Genomic DNA, 17,427 nt, shown 5'->3' with positions numbered 1-17,427 from the left:
TCTCGTTCTAGTTTTGCCAAGAAGTTCTCCTTCTGCACCGTCTCCCATGTCATTAGCTTCTGATCCAGGCCAGCAGGGAGTTCCCTCTCTAGTCACAAAAAGAAAAGAGGAACAAATATATTTGACCACAGTTTCTTTCAGTATTAGCTTCTCTGTGCTGGTATGACCATGTGTTTCTTTTTTTAGTCTGATTTCTGATGTTTGGTCATTTTTAAATTGTTTGCTTTTGACAGCAGAAAATAAATAGACTCTCAGAATAAAAGGTACAAAGGTTGTCACTGGGGTGGTACCTTTAAAAAAATCCTAATATGTACCATTTTATGTCCTTTGATGTACCATAAAGTATCAATGTGTTCCCTTAGAGGTGCCAATATGCACCTTTTAAAGTCGCCATGAAACGAAAGTAGCAGTTGTCCTATTTTTCCCATGCTGATGTATATCCGAGTGAAATGTTGCTATTTGCTAATCGCTGCCAATATGACCAAAAGTAAAGAGAGATTGTTTCAAGGAGGGGAGGACATTTGCGTTGTCGAATAAAGATTATGAGGGGACATTAATTTGTTTTTAAATAATAAATCTGTAAAAAAAAAAAAACCACAATATTCCAAAACAAATGACAGTTTTTCATTTCAATTTCATTGTGACTTGAAGTACAAAATTGTACTTTTTACAAAAGTACCTCACCAGTGACTACTTTTGTACCATATCTTTTTTTCTGAGACAGTACAAAGAAATAAAAAATAGACATACATTATGAATTAGCACAAACAGATTGACTTGCCCAAAAGATCTTGCTTGGATTCTTCCTTTTTGACAAAGCTCAGGAGAAGCTGGGAGATGTGGCTGATGATGATAAAGGGTGGGGCCAGGGCGGGACGACTGTGATATTCAACAATCAGGTTATAACGCTGAAACTTCCAGAAGATGTCTGCATTCTCCTGTACCACCTGGAAGGTGTAGCTGTGGAGAAGTGATATGAACTTTAAAATTTCAGTTTGGACTTTCATATGATACTTTAAAGGGACATTCCACTTTTTTGGAAAATATGCACATTTTTCAGCTCCCCTAGGGTTAAACATTTGATTTTTACAGTTTTGGAATCCATTCAGCTGATCTCCGGCTCTGGCGCTATCACTTTTAGCATAGCTTAGCACAATCCATTGAATCTGATTAGACCATTAGCATTGCGCTAAAAAATAACCAAAGAGTTTTGATATTTTTCCTATTTAAAACTGGACTCTTCTGTAGTTACATCGTGTACTAAGACCGACGGTAATTTTAAATCTGTGATTTTCTAGGCAAATGTGGCTAGGAACTATACTCTTATTCTAGCGTAATAATCAGTGACTTTGCTGATGTAACATGGCTGCAGCAGCCGTAGTATATTACGCACTGCCTGAAAATAGTCCCCTTGGTTACTTTCAATGGCAGGGGACTCATTTTGGTCAGTGCGTAATATCACTACGCCTGCTGCAGCCATGTTAAATCAGCAAAGTCCTTGATTATTACGCCAGAATGAGAGTATAGTTCCTAGCCATATTTGCCTAGAAAATCACAAATATTAATTTTCAGTTTGTCTTAGTACACGATGTAACTACAGAAGAGTCAAGTTTTAAATAGGAAAAATATTGAAACTCTTTGGTTATTTTTTAGCTGTTAGATGCTAATGGTCTAATCAGATTCAATGGATTATGCTAAGCTATGCTAAAAGTGCTAGCGCCAGAGCCGGAGATCAGCTGAATGTATTCCAAAACGGTAAAAATCAAATGTTTAACTCTGGGGGAGCTGGAGAATTAGCATATTTTCAAAAAAAGTGGAGTGTCCCTTTAATGTTGAATTTTACACATGGAAAATAAGGGTCATCACTTATTAATAGAAAAACATATTACGATTTTAAAATGTAAATACTACTGTTAGTTTATGTTAGCTAATGCAATAATTAATAAATGTTACCAAGATTTCCATCATTTCCATACAAGGGAGCCCAAAAGTGTACCAGTAACTGTACTATGATGTGCATTTTCTGGACTCTGACCTGAACATGGCAATAAGGAGATTAAGGAGCAGCACATTCGTGACCAGCAAATAGATGACAAGCAGTAGAATGACCAGCCAGTTGGCATAAACATTCGGACAGGGTGGCAGAGTGCCAGCGACGATCTCATCCACGTCATCAGTGCAGTTAAAGTCTTCTGGCATTTTGGCAGCTGTGATGACACACAGAGAAAAACATTAAGGTTCGAACTGCAAAAGCTCCACCTAGTGGCAAACCTATCAAATAGCTGATGAAAAAAGCAATGAGAGAAAGCATAAAATGAAATAAAATGGATTAAGTGTTAAACCCAGGTCATATCTAATAAAGGACACATTATTATAGGCTTCCAGCAAAGGAATCCTATTAAAATGCATTAGAGTGCACTAAAAACGAAAAGATTGGCATTATACCGTCTATTTCCTCCAGAGGAATCTGTCCAAATATATGAAGATATGGGCGGTAAAGTGCTCTGCGGAAAACCCAGTCGATGCGCGGGTCATTAGGGTGCAGGAGGGCCTGCGTCGTCACTCCGTACGCTATCAACCACACGCTCAGGAAGAAGAGGAAGAAGAACACATCCTTGATCTGTAAACCAACATCAAGAAGTTAGATGATGCTTATTCTGGGGGTTCTTTATAACTTTCTATTAAACAATGTTCAGATTACCATTCTTTCCACAATGATGAGTTTAGGCCCGAGTTGCTTGTGGATGGCAAAAATGTGAATGAGCCTCAACGTGAAAACCATGAAGTCCAAAGCGAGAACCGTGCGTCCAGCCTCATATGTGTCCTGGGCCATCCTTTAGACAAGAAGAGGAGATTAAGATTAGGAGATTAGATTCTTGATGCTACTCATACAGTCACAATATCTGGTCATACCTGCAGGACACCCCAACAACGAAGAGAAGGATGGCCACCATATCACACTTGTTCCAGCTATCCTCCACATAGAGCATGAACTTCTTCAAAATACTCATGTCCTCATCCGTGAAGAAACTCTGTGGACCAGAAAGTGTTGTTCATCAATCTTAAATAAATAAGTGTTTGATTATTTTATCCTTAAAAGACAAACATAGAAAGGCAGAAAGAGAGTTTGTACCACTGTGACTCTTAGGGCAATTTTTAATGCAAAAATATATCAACCTTAAATTTACACCATGAGTTGAGTCAACAGACACTCATAAAACCACAACTTTTAAAATAAGCATACAGATTTAGAATCATAAACCAGTCCTACTTGTCTAAGTTCCTCCAACACCAGGGTAAAAACCCAAAAGTACAGGATGATCTCAGCTGCAGACGGGCCATGTGGTGGTGGAGGGCGGAAGTCGATAAGAAGCACGTAACTGAATAAAATAAGAAATGCAAAGTACATGATGACATTTCCCAGGAACACTGTGACTGGAGCGCTCCAGAAATTGTTCCATCGTCGCAGCACAACGTTGAAAAAAGTCGAACTGCAGCTTCGAGCAGAAGGGTCCCTGCCTCCTTCTGCAGTGCTGAGAGTAAAAGATGCAAACCGTTTTGATGTCATCTTCCAAAAAACCTTTAAACTTTATTATTGTATCTTTTGCAAAAAGATATAGAGCCTTACCCTGGGTCATCTGCTGTGAGCATTAGGGCTTGTTCAGTTTCCAAACTGTCTAGCTCAGCAAACGGTTCTCCTTCCCCTTTGTTTTCTAGTGCTTGCTCTCTGTGACACACACACAAAACACATTGGTTTGTATGCCTTATGGGGACTTTCCATAGATGTTCTGTAAAACTGTATATTCGATACCCTTCCCCTAACCCAACCCCTAATCCTATCCCTTACAGAAAACATATCCCCTTTTTACACTCAAATAAACATCATGCATTATGTTTAATAATCAATTTGAATTGTGGGGACCAGCGAGCAAGACCCTGTCTGGGACTTTTATTAAAGATATCAATGTATATTCTGAATGTTCTTTACATTATGCTGTATGGTTTTATGTAGAAAGAAATATAGCACTAAATTTACTTTTTTTAAATTATGTATATTTAATATGACAATATGTCGAGAATTTTAATTTAGTTAAGAATGATGTCAGCGGTAATGAGACCCATTTAACATTGCAAATTTAATATAAGAAAAATATAAGTGTACAGTCTTGCAAAAAAAGCCATACTTGAACTTGATGAAATTTGTCAGAATGAGAGGAATGATGAAGAAGGTCAGCATGAGTCTAGAGATGGAAGTGTCAGTTCTCATTGCTCCCCACCAGACTTTGGTCAGCAGAGCCTGTGGAAGAATCATTAAATATCATATTAGAGAATGGGAATAAGTGCATCCTAATGCAGGAATTAAAGATAAGCTCTTACCTGGACCCCATCATGTGCAACAAAACATCTGGCATCTGCTTCCGTGGCGAGATTGAGGACAGTTAATTTGTTCCAACAGCATGTATTCCGCACCAGTAAGGTGAAGGCTCTATCTTCGCTGTTTGAGTAACACTCACTGAACAGATCTGGTACCAGAATAAAATTTTAGTAGTTACACTTTTTGCAAGATCTATTGAAATGATTGAAATATCGCAAATGTGCATATCACAGTGGTTTGCAACAATTGAATGCAGGGGCTGCCCTTCCTACAGGCGATACAGGTAGTCTGTAATACAAGTGCTTTTGTTGTAACATAGGTACTTGTATTACAGTATACTTATGGACGTGCTGAGTCAGGCCGACGTTGGGTTTTGACGTCAGTGCGACGTTGAATTTTGATGTCATTATGACGTTGGGTTTTGATGTCAGGCCGACGTTGGGTTTTGACGTCAGGCCGACGTTGGGTTTTGACGTCAGGCCGAAGTTGTGTTTTGATATCAGGCCGAAGTTGTGTTTTGACGTCAGTCTGACGTTGGGTTTTGGCGTCAGGTCGACGTTGGGTTTTGACATCAGGCCGAAGTTGGGTTTTGACATCAGTATGACGCTGGGTTTTGACGTCAGGCCGACGTTGTGTTTTGACGTCAGGCCGAAGTTGGGTTTTGACATCAGTATGACGTTGGGTTTTGACGTCAGGTCGACATTGGGTTTTGACGTCAGGCCAACGTTGTGTTTTGATGTCAGCCTGAGGTTGGGTTTTGATGTCAGTATGACATTGGGTTTTGACGTCAGGCCGAAGTTGAGTTTTGATGTCAGCCTGAGGTTGGGTTTTGATGTCAGTATGACTTTGGGTTTTGATGTCATTCCGATGTTGAGTTTTGACATCAGTCTGATGTTGGGTTTTAACGTTATTATGATGTTTGGGTTTTGACATCAGTGCGATGTTGGGTTTTGATGTCAAGCCAGCGTTGTGTTTTGACGTCAGGCCGACGTTGTGTTTTGATGTCAGGCCGACATTGGGTTTTGACGTCAGGCCAACGTTGTGTTTTGATGTCAGCCTGAGGTTGGGTTTTGATGTCAGTATGACATTGGGTTTTGACGTCAGGCCGAAGTTGAGTTTTGATGTTAGCCTGAGGTTGGGTTTTGATCTCAGTATGACATTGGGTTTTGACATCAGTCTGATGTTGGGTTTTGGCGTTATTATGACGTTTGGGTTTTTACATCAGTCGCACATTGGGATTTGAAATTAGGTCAATGTTGGGTTTTGACGTCAGGTCGACGTGGGGTTTTGACGTCAGGCTGACGTTGGGTTTTGAGGTCAGTCTGGCGTTGGGTTTTGATGTCAGTATGACGTTGGGTTTTGACGTAAGGCCGACATTTGGAAATAATTTTTATTTCCAACTTAAACGGAACATCTGCCCGATGTTGCAGCTCTAGGTTTTCCACCTCATCCCTTGAAATACGGACATTTCAGATGGTCAACATTCTTTACGCACTGATACACCAAGATTTAATATTAGAATAAGATCTTAGTAATTCACACATGACAATGCTGAAAATAGTAAATCTTAATGATCATCTTAATGATCTTGACTGGGGCCCCACAACCCCACGGGCCGCCCTGCCTGAATGTTTGTTATACTTAAGGCCTTAGGTCGATGCAGAGAGCAAAGAGGCTGGTGAGACAAATAAAATCATACTTTACCAGATAAGCTATAAGAACATGTATGAGACAGCACAGCGATTAGATGAAAACCAAAGGGTGTTTCGTCTTATGAAAGATAGAGGTTTAATTCTCACCTATCGCAAACTGCTCGTACTTGGCGTTCTTCATAGAGCGAGCAGACTCTGCTTCAGTAGCCAGATGAGACATCTCCTTCATAATTTTACAGCCCACCAGAGCAGCAGCCACTGCCTCTGGGCCCTGAGACATAAATGGGTAAGACACATATATCAGAAATATGCACAATAATGAAGGAATAGCACGCATCAGTAGTTGTTTTTATACTGTTTATTTTGCAGATATGTGACCCAGTCTGTGAAAACTTAGCTGAAGGCTATTTTTTGTTTCTATTTCTTTACTGTTTTCTACATAAAATCAGCCTACATAATTAGTTTAGAGACTTTAGCTGGATTTCATAGACGTCTCATTAAAATCCATTTTTTTCTTTTACCCTTACAAAGTTTGATCTGTAAAGCCTGCTGTCATTCTGATATTGTACTGGAACCGATTGGTAACCAATACTGATCAGACAGATATTTAAAGAACAAATTGGACAATGCAAATCAACGTGGTGTTTAAAAGAAAGCACATCAAACAAATAGGTTTATCATCTCACCATGGCCCAGAAGTAGTTTGCCATTTCCTGTCTATTCTGCAGAATAGCCCAAAGAAAGAGGTCTCTCCAGGGGTACTCACAACGTCTGTCCATGTCCTGTCCTTGGAGGTCTTTCTGGCCATGGAAGAGTCTGCCTTTCCCTGCCCTATCCTGCAGCAGATGACATAATATAGTTAGATTACTGGACATAATATAGTGGAATTAATAGAAATGGCCAAGTGATTTCTTTTGGGCAAATGGTGTTCTTAAATGTCGAGACAGATCGTTCAGACCTACTTTCAAACGACACCTGTATATTTACAGATTAGATGTTTATGTATGAAGTCAAACAGAGGTCTCACCGCTGGAAGTTTTTGGTAGAAGCCCTTACAGGTGTCGTGCAAAAAATCTTTGAGGACTTTGGAGACCTCGTAGAAGGTGAAACGAGGCCTGCGGTCCCCTGGTTCAGTGTGGGGGTGTCCAGATGTCCGTGTGTTGGATAAATAAACCTGATGTTTTTTCAGGAGCAGGGTGTGAAGGAGGTTTTTTTCAGACACTGCGCAGTAGAGTTCCTGAAGACGTCCATAAGTTAGGAACTCGTTCATATTCACTCCGTTATCCACAAAGAGACGCACAAAGTCAGGCTTGTCATTCATCAGTGCCTCCATCATAACGTCCTCCAGGTCCTGTGCCTAAAAGTGAATTAAGAAATACTGGGTATAAGAATAAAAATGAAAACATGGTAAAACAATTTCTGGTCACTTAAATTTTTAATACAAATCTAAAGTGATATACAGTACTTGCTCAAATTAAGTAAAAATGTGATATTTAGAAATAAAGGGGCAGGATACCGCAGCAAGGTATACTCTGTAATACTTTAAAGGTGTTTTAAAACTTTAGCCATACATCATTTTTTTCTTTCTTTTTTCACCATTCCAGCATCTATGGCTATATTCATGGCGAGAACTGGTTAATCCATACACAAGTTGATCCACACAAAATTAGCCATACACTGTTTGGGGGAGGGGCATTGGTGTCTCCAATTCACCTAACTTGCATGTTTTTGGCCTGTGGGAAAAACCGGAGTATCCGGAGTAAACGCTGACACAGGAAGAACATGCAAATTCCACACAGAAAGGCCACCTGACCTAGCCGGGGCTCGAACCGCGGACCTTCTTGCTGCCAGGCAACAGTGCTAACCATTGTGCCGCCCCATACACTGTTTAAAACCACATCCTTTAAGCATGTGTCAATGAACCTGAGCACTCAAATCGATTCACAGACAAGTTATTTGGCATTAAAAATGTGGGCGTCAAGTACTGTCAAAAAGAGGGATTTTAAATAAACACTTAAAGCACCTTTAAAGAGTACACATACAAAGACAGGCTTATACAAGTATGTAAGTAAAACATGAGTGTAATTCATACAGTCCATCGAATGTCTCCATTAAAGATTTCACTCTTAGCGATGTCCACCCTATTCCAAGCCACAGCCAGTTTCAGCTCATCCAGAAAGTCCTGCGCTTCCTGACTTTGACTTTTACAAGCTGATTCCCGACAAAAACAGAAGAAAAACAACAAACTCACTGACATGATACAGAAATCTATCATTCAAAGCATTCACGTACGTACGAGAGAAAGATGTCTTTAAACAGGCCATGAATAGCCTACTCACCCTTAACCAGAGCTTTGAGAATCACTGTGTCCAGTTCTGAGTCTTGTTCTGGGTCATGCACTGTTAAAAGATGACCGTTGTCCAAAATTCTCTGGATCTAATGGACAAAAATACATCAGTGTGAGTCTTGAGAAAATGTATTTTGTATTATTTCTGCCTTAATCAGAAGTGCAACATTGAACATTATTTAAAACAATAATGTTTCTTACCAGTTTGACCCAAAATGGGATTTCAATGTTAAGTAGGCTATTTGTAAAGGTATTAACCAACAGGTCATGGACCATTTCAGTATCCCAGCATCCTCTGTCCATTAGAATCACCAAAATGTCCGCAACCCCTCCCGAGCCAGCCAAAATGAGCCAGGGTATAGAATTCTGAATGTTTCTGTACATTCTCTGTTAGAAATACATAGAATTATATATTACCAAGTGTATTACCAATGGAGAAAAACTGTAATTTATAAAATATAATTGATTACATGCATTAGTTTACATTTTACATTTATACTAACTATACGTTTAAATGCAATGCTCTGACAGCTAAGCTACAGGAACATATTGCAAGACTATGATGTCAAGCATTACCTGTAATATCCCTGGCTCTCCATGAACCAGAAGACACAAAACAGGTATTTCTATACTGCCTGTACCTGTTAAAACATAAAGTATGACGATTTTAGAAATATCTTAGACCTCGAGAAGATAAAAATAAGCTATTTGGATGATAACTGTATCTGTAAGTCTCTCTTGTCTTGACGCACCTCCATATCCTGTGCGCTGCTCAGAGATATGTTTGAGCATCTTGACTCTCATTTCTCCAGTGGCTCCGGGTCTCTGAGGATCCTCATCTACCAGGATGAAATGGGAATGATTGCAATCTAAGGAATACACGGCACCATGGGGGAGATCCTCAGATGTGTATTCTGCTGGATGATCAGGCTAAACAAAAATCACATGAAACAAACATAAATGTATTAAGGTAGATGTTTTTATTTAAAGCAACTAACAGTGCATTGAAGCTATATGCATTTTATCAGTGTATATTTTGTGATTAAACATTACTGTAATGGCTCCTTTTACACATTGTCAGGAAAAATGGTCCAAAATGGTCAATTCATTCATTCATTTATTTATATAGCACAAATTAAAGCAAAAAAAAAAAAAAAGGTTGACCACTGTGCTTAAAAAAACTACTAGAGCATGTGTTACTTTCTAGATCTTTAAAGGATAGGACATACTTTACTCTAGATAAGAGGTCTTTTTCAGGCCAAGGACCTCTTAATTGACAGAGAGAAATCGAATTAAGACTGTATTTATTATTATTTATAACCAGTGTTGGGGTTAATGCATTACAAGTAACGTGCATTATGTAATAATATTACTTTTCTGAAGTAACGAGTAAAGTAACGCATTACTTTTTAAAGGTACACATAAATATATGATATTTTTGTGATGAAATATGCACTTTCTGAATGCAGAACTTTTCAGTCATAAAAACACCTGATCAAGCCACAGCCAAGAAAAAGTAGGCCTAACGCAAAAGTAACTAAAAAGTAACGTAAGCCTACTTTCCATGAAAAGTAACACAATTAGTTACTTTTTTTGGGAGTAACTTAATATTGTAATGCATTACTATTAAAAGTAACTTTTTATAACACATACAATGTTATGATGGGTACGTTACAAAGCTATTAAAAAAAGCATTTTAATTTAACTGAATAGATTTATCATGAGAACGTTTTGCTCTTTATGCTAATAATGCATTAACTTAAAAAGTTGCATTCAAACATTAATTGGAGGACCTGCAATAATACCACCACAGACCCCCAAGGTTCCCCGGACCCCCTGTTAAAGAGCCAAGCTGTCACTGGGGCAAAACCCTTTAAAACGTTTAATAATACCATTTAGGCACAGATATGTAGACATTTGATGCTTTTATGTGTACTTTTTGACTGTGACAACTAGGGACCATTTTTCTCTGACAGTGCCGTTGACGTGACTTTGAAAAAAAATCTCTGTATACCTTATTAATTATTTCACTGCATAACAAGATAATCATATGTTTCGATCAATGAATCAGTGCTTATCTTCTGAAAAGACTAGAATGAAATAATATAAAACATCATCACCTTTGCGTTAAGCAGCAGCTCTTTGTTCTGAATCATATTCCAGGGAGTAATCCCAATGGCCACAACTCGCACCTTAGACGAAGTGCTGGCAAGAGAGTGGTCCCTTACAGCCTGACCCAGATTCTTTGTAATGCCAAAACTCAAACCACTGGTGAGAAACCATGCCCCTACGTAGGTCAAAGGCCAGTGAATACCAAAAAGAAATTGTTGTGTGAATTGTTTATATTTTTTTTAAAGTAAATGTTATACCTGTGCTATGAGCAGCCTTTACAAGGCCTTTTCTAACGGTGTCCCTCAGCCAGGGTTTCATCTGAGCCAACTCATCGCCTCCCACTAGTGCCACCACCAGGTGAGGAGGGGCAAGACCCCACTTCTTAGTCAAGATCTGATAGATTTCCGATGGATCTGTGGAGCTGGTCACCCTTGCGAACTGGACTGGCAAATAAACTTTGTGAATAATGTGCATAATCTCACATAATGGACGTTCATATGAGCTTTTACATACCTTGCCCCTAGACCGACTGGTGCCAATGAAGTCAACATCTCCCAAACGTTCAGCCGTCCAGTGGGGTTTTTCAAACCTCTCATCCCCCTTCTCACTCATATGAACGACAGACTCTGTAAGTGGTGTGTAACAGCGACATCCAGACATTGAACTGCAAATATACATGGCACAAACAGTTATACTTCCATAGTACCTGCACACAGAACCAGATCACCACCCGACAATGCAACAATGCCTCACCCTTTATCTTGGTACTCTTTCAAGAGTTCCCCACAGTGCATACATCTCCTGCCCGGCCGTAATGTCCCCTAAAAACACAATTCAAACATATATGCATCACTGTACACAGTCATATTCACTGTATTGCTCCATATAGCAATTTTAACTGTGGTTGTGTTCGAGTCCATAAGGTGAGGCACTTTAAATGGTTGGAAATCTTTATGTAAAGCAGGAGCCATTTTCACTTTCATTCCTTACACACATGCAAAAATGCCCTGCCTCTTGGTGAGGTTATGCCATAATGAATTCAGAAACACGTGCATTTTACCAACCTCAGGTGAATGAGAGGGGAATGAGTCAGCAAGCAGACTGACAGGCAAATAGATAGTCAGACAGACTGAACAAATTCCAGACTGGATAATCTTTGAATATGGAAATATAAATAATAAAAAGCACTCTCGTAGAATGAAATGCATGCAGACAGAGACAGACAAAAGACTATAGATAGATAGATAGATAGATAGATAGATGGATGGATAGATAGACAGACCGACAGACAGACAGACAGGCAGACAGGCAGGCAGATTGACAGGCATAATAAAACACTCTAGTAAAATGCATTTGTCTCAAATGCATAAAATACAAATAGCAGGCAAAGCTTACTGTCCGCAGAAGTTGTTGATATGTAATCGACAACTATTGCTCATTTGCATTTTGGCCAACAGTCACACTGTAAAAAAATTCCGTAGAAATTGCAGCTGGGTTGGCGGTAACTTACCGTGGATTTGGATTTATGTTATTTGCTGGCAGCATTTTGTTCAAGGTTGGATAAACATTGAACATTTGCAGGTCTTTGTCTTTTATAGAGTAAAACTAAAAAAACGGCATCAAGCTAAACATTCTGGGAAACAAAATCTAAAGCAAAAAACAGACACAGGTGGATGATGATTTCTGGTTCCCAGAATGCTTTGCTTGAGGCTGTTATTGTATAGTTTTATTCTGTAAAGATAAAGACTTGTTAATATTTAAAATGTATTTAACTTTGAAAAAACTCTTGCCAGTAAATAACATAAATGTAAATCTACGGTAAATTACCGGCAACCCAGCTGCAATAACATTGTAATTTCTACAGAATTTTTTTACAGTGCATTCAAGGTCTGTGTCTTTCATGTGGTTAAATGGGCACTGACAGAGAGCGTAAGTTAAACAGGTGTGAAAGCATAATCTAACAAAAACATTTCAGGTAGTTCACAACTTCTATTGATTTAATCACACCTGACAAATCTCATGATTTTTTTTAAATCAATCATTAAATACCCAAATGCTATCAATGCTATATTTTGTAACTAATGTTTATCAGCATGCTTAACACTGCCACAGTGTTTGAAAAAGCGCTTGAAGTCAGGTTGCAGAGTTCATCACATCCACATTGTCACTGTCATCAATTCCAGCCAGGAAATCATCTTTGTGTTCATTACAAGATAAGTTTCACATTAAATGTGAGTACTAAATTAAATACAGTACAACATTCCAGTTTAACAATTGCAATACAGGTTTGTGCAGTTCTATTAATGCTTATTGTAATAGTGGTGTGCCGTATGATTTTTTTTACTTATCAAAACAGATTGGGAAACACTGATTTAATGTATTGCACCACAATAAATTAAGTTAGTCATAACCAAGAAAGTTCCATAACAAGAAAGCAACTGCAATATTTACTTAAAAAAATCAAAGCTTCATATTAAAAATATTTTGATTGGGTTAGGGTTTTGATTTTTCAAAAGAGTCATTTGTCAGCTGTTGAGCTAAACCACTGACTGAATGCAAAATGGTAATCTAGAGTGTGTGTGTGTGTGTGTGTGTGTGTGTGTGTGAGTGTATGGAGATGTGCTGGCCTTGATTTGACTAGAGGATAGGATGGGGTGTATGAGACAGGGAAATGCCATTGACAATGCAGTACGCAAACACAATCATTTGCATTAAAAGTCACAGAGAGAAATGACAATACATCTATCATGAAACACACCTTTAAAACACTACAAACACAGTCGAAAATGTAAAAATATGAAATTTCCTATAACAATGATCTCATTAAATGTTTTTTTTTTGCATTAGTATCACTTGATATACTGTGAGAACATATAATTTTTGTCCAATAGCAGTAGTTAGGTATAAGGAATAAATCACAAAATAAAATCCAAAGGCAGTAATATCGTATATTTTAGTATCATCTAAGAGTATTGAACTACATGATTAATAATTGTATTTCTATATATCTCTATATGCATCTTTTTATTATACATTATACATTCTGTTCTTTTCTCATTAATGTAATTTCAGACAATTTTCAGGAAATCTCAGACAGCTCTCCAGAAATGACCTGGAACTTGATTTCATGTTTTGTGCTAAAAGAATTCACTCACCATAGGAGTATCATAAAGCCCCGGCATATCTGGATTTTGGGTTGAGATCCTCTGAGACTATAGGCCGCCACAAGCTTGGGGCAGCTCTGGTGTCACCAGGAAGTGAATCAGGGAGTATATTCTGACAAAACCACTCCCTAACCGACCGCTGCTACATAAACTCAGCCACCTGCATTCAGTCGGACTTTCTCCTGATCTCCTAATTTTATAGAAATTACCATAAGGGAGATCATAAGGGCACAAAAAAAGTTCTTAGTGAAGGAAAACTCCTTAATATTAATGTAAGTGTTAATGATTTTTTTGCAAGGTCAAGTTGCAAGGATGTGCTTTGTTACATAAATATATGGAAAAGAGTTGGTTATTTAAAAATTATATGGATCCATGAAAAAAACATGTTGTTGACATTTTTCAAACACATTCAGAATTCTAAGATTTGCCCTAATTGATGAGCATTTGGAATTAAGAAGTCAGCTGACAGATTTGAGCATGACAAAAAAGCTGAAAGTTCATCATTTTCTGTGTACTGTAATGAGTCAAAACAAAGTGCTGATCTAGTTCTGTTGGTAACACCGATAATTAACAAGTATCATGTACAAAACACCAATAAACCTCCAAATTGAATTATCTATTTATTTTTTAAGATTTAATATTTTAATTCTTTAGATTCACAGCTTCTCTAACATCATTGTGAAATGACAAAAATAATGACCAAGCAATTTGTGGTGTGTGGACAAATTATGCCTAAATTGGGTGCTTTTTTTCAACTGGACATACTGTTGTTTTCACAGAGTTGGTGCAATTGCAATCCTAAATGAATGAGAATATATCAACGGTTCCTCTCACATGGGCCCAGATTTAATTTTGCATTTACAATTACATTTTTGAACTGGTGTTTTAGACCAGTTGTGTCTTTACCTACAGTATATCTCCAGTTTTGTGGCAACGTCCCAGTCAGCCACTAGGTGTCAGCAACTTACTGAAAATATAGCACGAATGAGCGCCACCTTTAAATAAGGTCGTTCCTCACGACGGGCTGTGTCCTGTGTGAGAAAAAACACAGATTTATGGGTCAGTAAACGGCAGTAGGTTCACATCAGTTTTCTTCAGAAGTAGCCTACCTTAATATGAAAACGATGCTCGTCACTGACATCAAGGTCTCCTCAAATATAATGTTACCTCATATCAAGATATTTAACACACTTAGAGAGTTTAATTTGGAAACGTGCATTTGGTAAATTATAACATTAAATGTTTATCTAAATGTTACATACATTTATATTTAAGTAAATATATAAGTAAACTTAAGCTAACGCAAGGCTCAGCACCACACAAGCGTTTACACGTCACATATGATCTCACGAGAACTGGAATTAAATTAATTGTTCTCACAAACCTTTCCGTTAATATAATAAAACAGTATTGGCTAACTTTAATTTTTGTAATTATAAAATGTTGTTGTTTTGGTGATGAATTAAGCCAGTTAGCCTATGTCTTTACATATTATGTCACCGGGTCTTGCGAGAACTGAATCCTCACGCGATCCGTTCCCCTGTGGTTGATTTTTTTAAGCGAGTTTACAAACTGTGCACAAATTTCTAGTTTCAAAATGTTTTTACAATTTTAATTAAGTATTTCAATAATATTTAAACACAGATATTAAATAGTTATTAAAGCATGCAATACGCACTCTCAAAAATACCTAGGCCGACATAATAAATTAAATATTATTTAAGCTTTATTATAACGCAAAACTTTGAACTTTGTATTAAAGTAAAATTATTTCATTCCTTTTAAATTATTTTTCTAATTAAGTATAATGTGTTCAAAGTGTTTCTGTGTAAGCTATTTAACTTGCACTGTAAAAATGGTAAGCGCTAAAAAGTTTCAAACCATGGTTGGGTTAAATACAACCCCTCAATAGCTGGTTTAAATAATAAGACCATATTTTAACCGACCATGGGTTGTAAAAAACTAACATTTTGATGCTTAAATGTAATTTAATTTCATTGGTATATTTTCATAATAAAATTATGACCTGAATAAAATAAAAAAAATATATAAAAGTATCTTATATTTTTGTGTACACAATCGACACGAGCCATTAGTAGTAACACAAAACAAAAACCCTTTTCTAGTGTTTTAAATGATGGGGGAAGGTGACTTTGCTGGGACTGGTAAGGGGGGGTTTATTACACAGGGCGTGGTGTTCGTCTATCCAATCGGAGGCCTTTGCTCGTACAAACGCTGGCCTTTAACCACCGGCACAGATATAAACAGACTACAAACAACAAATACCAAACAAACGTCGCCTCAGATCTCAAGGTATTACGTTTTAGGCACCATGGCAAACGTGGACATATCAAACAATTTGGAGCGTCATGTTGCACGGAGAACCTTTCCCCTTCTCGCCCGCACAAGGGTTTGTCGTAACCTTTTCGGACCCGTGGATCATGAGGAACTGCACTGTGAAATGAAACGCAAACTCCAGGAGATCTCCGAGCGTGACCAGAGCCGGTGGAATTTTAACTTTGAGACCAATTCTCCATTGCCCGGAGACTACGAATGGGAGGAGACGTCCGAGGACAGCTTACCGTGCTTTTACAAGAATAAAGTGCTAAACAAGAGAGCGCGCGCCGCTGTGTCCGCGAACGCAACAGGAGATGCGTCCGACACGGGTGACTGTGGATTTCATGTATTATCCAGGAGTCCAGTTCAAGAATCCGCGGAAGTCCCCGGAAAATCCAGCGAGATAAATCAGGAAAACCTCTCCGGTGCCATAAACTCGAAACCTGCTCGCTCTTTAGTCGTAAGAAATCGACGAAAAAGGACTTTATTCCCAGAGTCCACTAGAAACAGCACGCCACAAATCACAGGTAAATGTCTTACAATCTCACAAAATAATGCCAATCGTTAGTGTTTTAGTTATTTATATAAATTGTAGTGAAATGTGTCTAATAATGTGTTCTGATTTTCCAACAGATTTCTTCCCGAAAAGAAAACGGATCCTTGAATCCAAGTTGGACGAACGTACCTCCCTTCAAGCCGGCACATCCTCCAGCCTTGAAGTGACGCCGCGTAAAACAATACGATAATGGTACGTATCAACTCTTTAAATTATGTTTCTAGTGGTTTTATTTTAATTTCTTTATTGCTAGTGGCCATTTATTTTTATCTTGTTACTTGCCCTTTACCAGTGGACACATTTAAGATAGTTAAAAAATGGAATACCAGTGTTATAACATCTGAAGTCTGTGTAACCTTTTTTTATGTATAACAAATATTAATTTTGTCTCTTTCTATGGTTTACAGATGTTTGCACTCCAGAAAAAAAATGCAGCAGTCCACCTGTGTTTATCTGCAGAGCGGATGAAAGAAACAAGGGGACGAGACCTTTCTGAACTCAGATATACATGTAGCAATAATGGCTCCGCCAACAAAGACTTTGTTCCAGTGTTACATTGTCTAAACGGTGCAATTTTATACTTTTTTGTTTTGTTTAAACTGTGTAGAGGGCTAGGCCACACAGCTCTAAATAGTCTAGAAAAAGTTCAATTTGCTTTTTTAAATATACTAACTTATTTTATTTATGTTTCAAGATAGTTTGTTTCTCTTTATTATTTACAGCTATTGTTATTGTTTTTATTATTTCCGCCCATATTTTATGTTGTATTTTATTTAAGGTTGTTTGCAACATTGTGTAAAGATTGTTTTTGAGCCTTGTGTTTAAACTATGTTCTGTAGCTTGCTTTGTATCTTTGAATCAAAATGTAAATTAAATTATATTTT

The 17,427-nt window shown here is 37.9% G+C and overlaps 2 protein-coding genes across 2 annotated transcripts; one reads left to right on the top strand and one right to left on the bottom strand.

Annotated features, from left to right (window-relative positions):
* Positions 1-617: 617 nt before the first annotated feature.
* On the bottom strand, positions 618-13,923 carry trpm5 (transient receptor potential cation channel, subfamily M, member 5). Its single transcript, XM_055208790.2, has 22 exons — positions 13,642-13,923; positions 11,240-11,307; positions 11,000-11,150; positions 10,744-10,924; positions 10,495-10,661; positions 9,127-9,304; positions 8,951-9,015; positions 8,576-8,761; positions 8,367-8,463; positions 8,120-8,238; positions 7,055-7,384; positions 6,714-6,863; positions 6,175-6,298; positions 4,378-4,523; positions 4,185-4,297; positions 3,629-3,727; positions 3,272-3,533; positions 2,914-3,032; positions 2,702-2,834; positions 2,446-2,620; positions 2,036-2,207; positions 618-960 (listed from the first exon to the last, which is right to left on the bottom strand). The coding sequence occupies exons 1-22, from the start codon at positions 13,666-13,668 to the stop codon at positions 759-761; spliced, it is 3,264 nt and encodes a 1,087-aa protein (XP_055064765.2). The 5' UTR covers positions 13,669-13,923; the 3' UTR covers positions 618-758.
* Positions 13,924-15,772: 1,849 nt separating this feature from the next.
* cdkn1ca (cyclin dependent kinase inhibitor 1Ca) lies at positions 15,773-17,427 on the top strand. The gene is made up of 3 exons (XM_055209826.2): positions 15,773-16,514; positions 16,621-16,735; positions 16,951-17,427. Exons 1-2 carry the CDS (start codon positions 15,785-15,787, stop codon positions 16,731-16,733), a joined length of 843 nt encoding a protein of 280 aa, XP_055065801.1. The 5' UTR covers positions 15,773-15,784; the 3' UTR covers positions 16,734-16,735; positions 16,951-17,427.

Source organism: Misgurnus anguillicaudatus, chromosome 21, assembly GCF_027580225.2.
Source record: "Misgurnus anguillicaudatus chromosome 21, ASM2758022v2, whole genome shotgun sequence".
Taxonomy (NCBI): Eukaryota; Metazoa; Chordata; class Actinopteri; order Cypriniformes; family Cobitidae; genus Misgurnus; species Misgurnus anguillicaudatus.
The sequence above is the reverse complement of the archived record's forward strand: the minus strand, read 5'-3'. Positions and strand labels throughout refer to the sequence as shown.

What these genes read in the sequence shown, in the direction of transcription:
- cdkn1ca (XM_055209826.2), top strand. Translation starts at nt 15,785, where the DNA reads ATGATGGGGGAAGGTGACTTTGCTGGGACTGGTAAGGGGGGGTTTATT. An exon ending in CAGCACGCCACAAATCACAG is followed by an intron (nt 16,515 to 16,620) that starts GTAAATGTCTTA and finishes ATTTTCCAACAG; the next exon opens with ATTTCTTCCCGAAAAGAAAA.
- trpm5 (XM_055208790.2), bottom strand. Translation starts at nt 13,668, where the DNA reads ATGCCGGGGCTTTATGATACTCCTATG. An exon ending in TCTCAAAGCTCTGGTTAAGG is followed by an intron (nt 8,239 to 8,366) that starts GTGAGTAGGCTA and finishes GTCGGGAATCAG; the next exon opens with CTTGTAAAAGTCAAAGTCAG. An exon ending in GTTGTTGGGGTGTCCTGCAG is followed by an intron (nt 2,835 to 2,913) that starts GTATGACCAGAT and finishes TCTTGTCTAAAG; the next exon opens with GATGGCCCAGGACACATATG.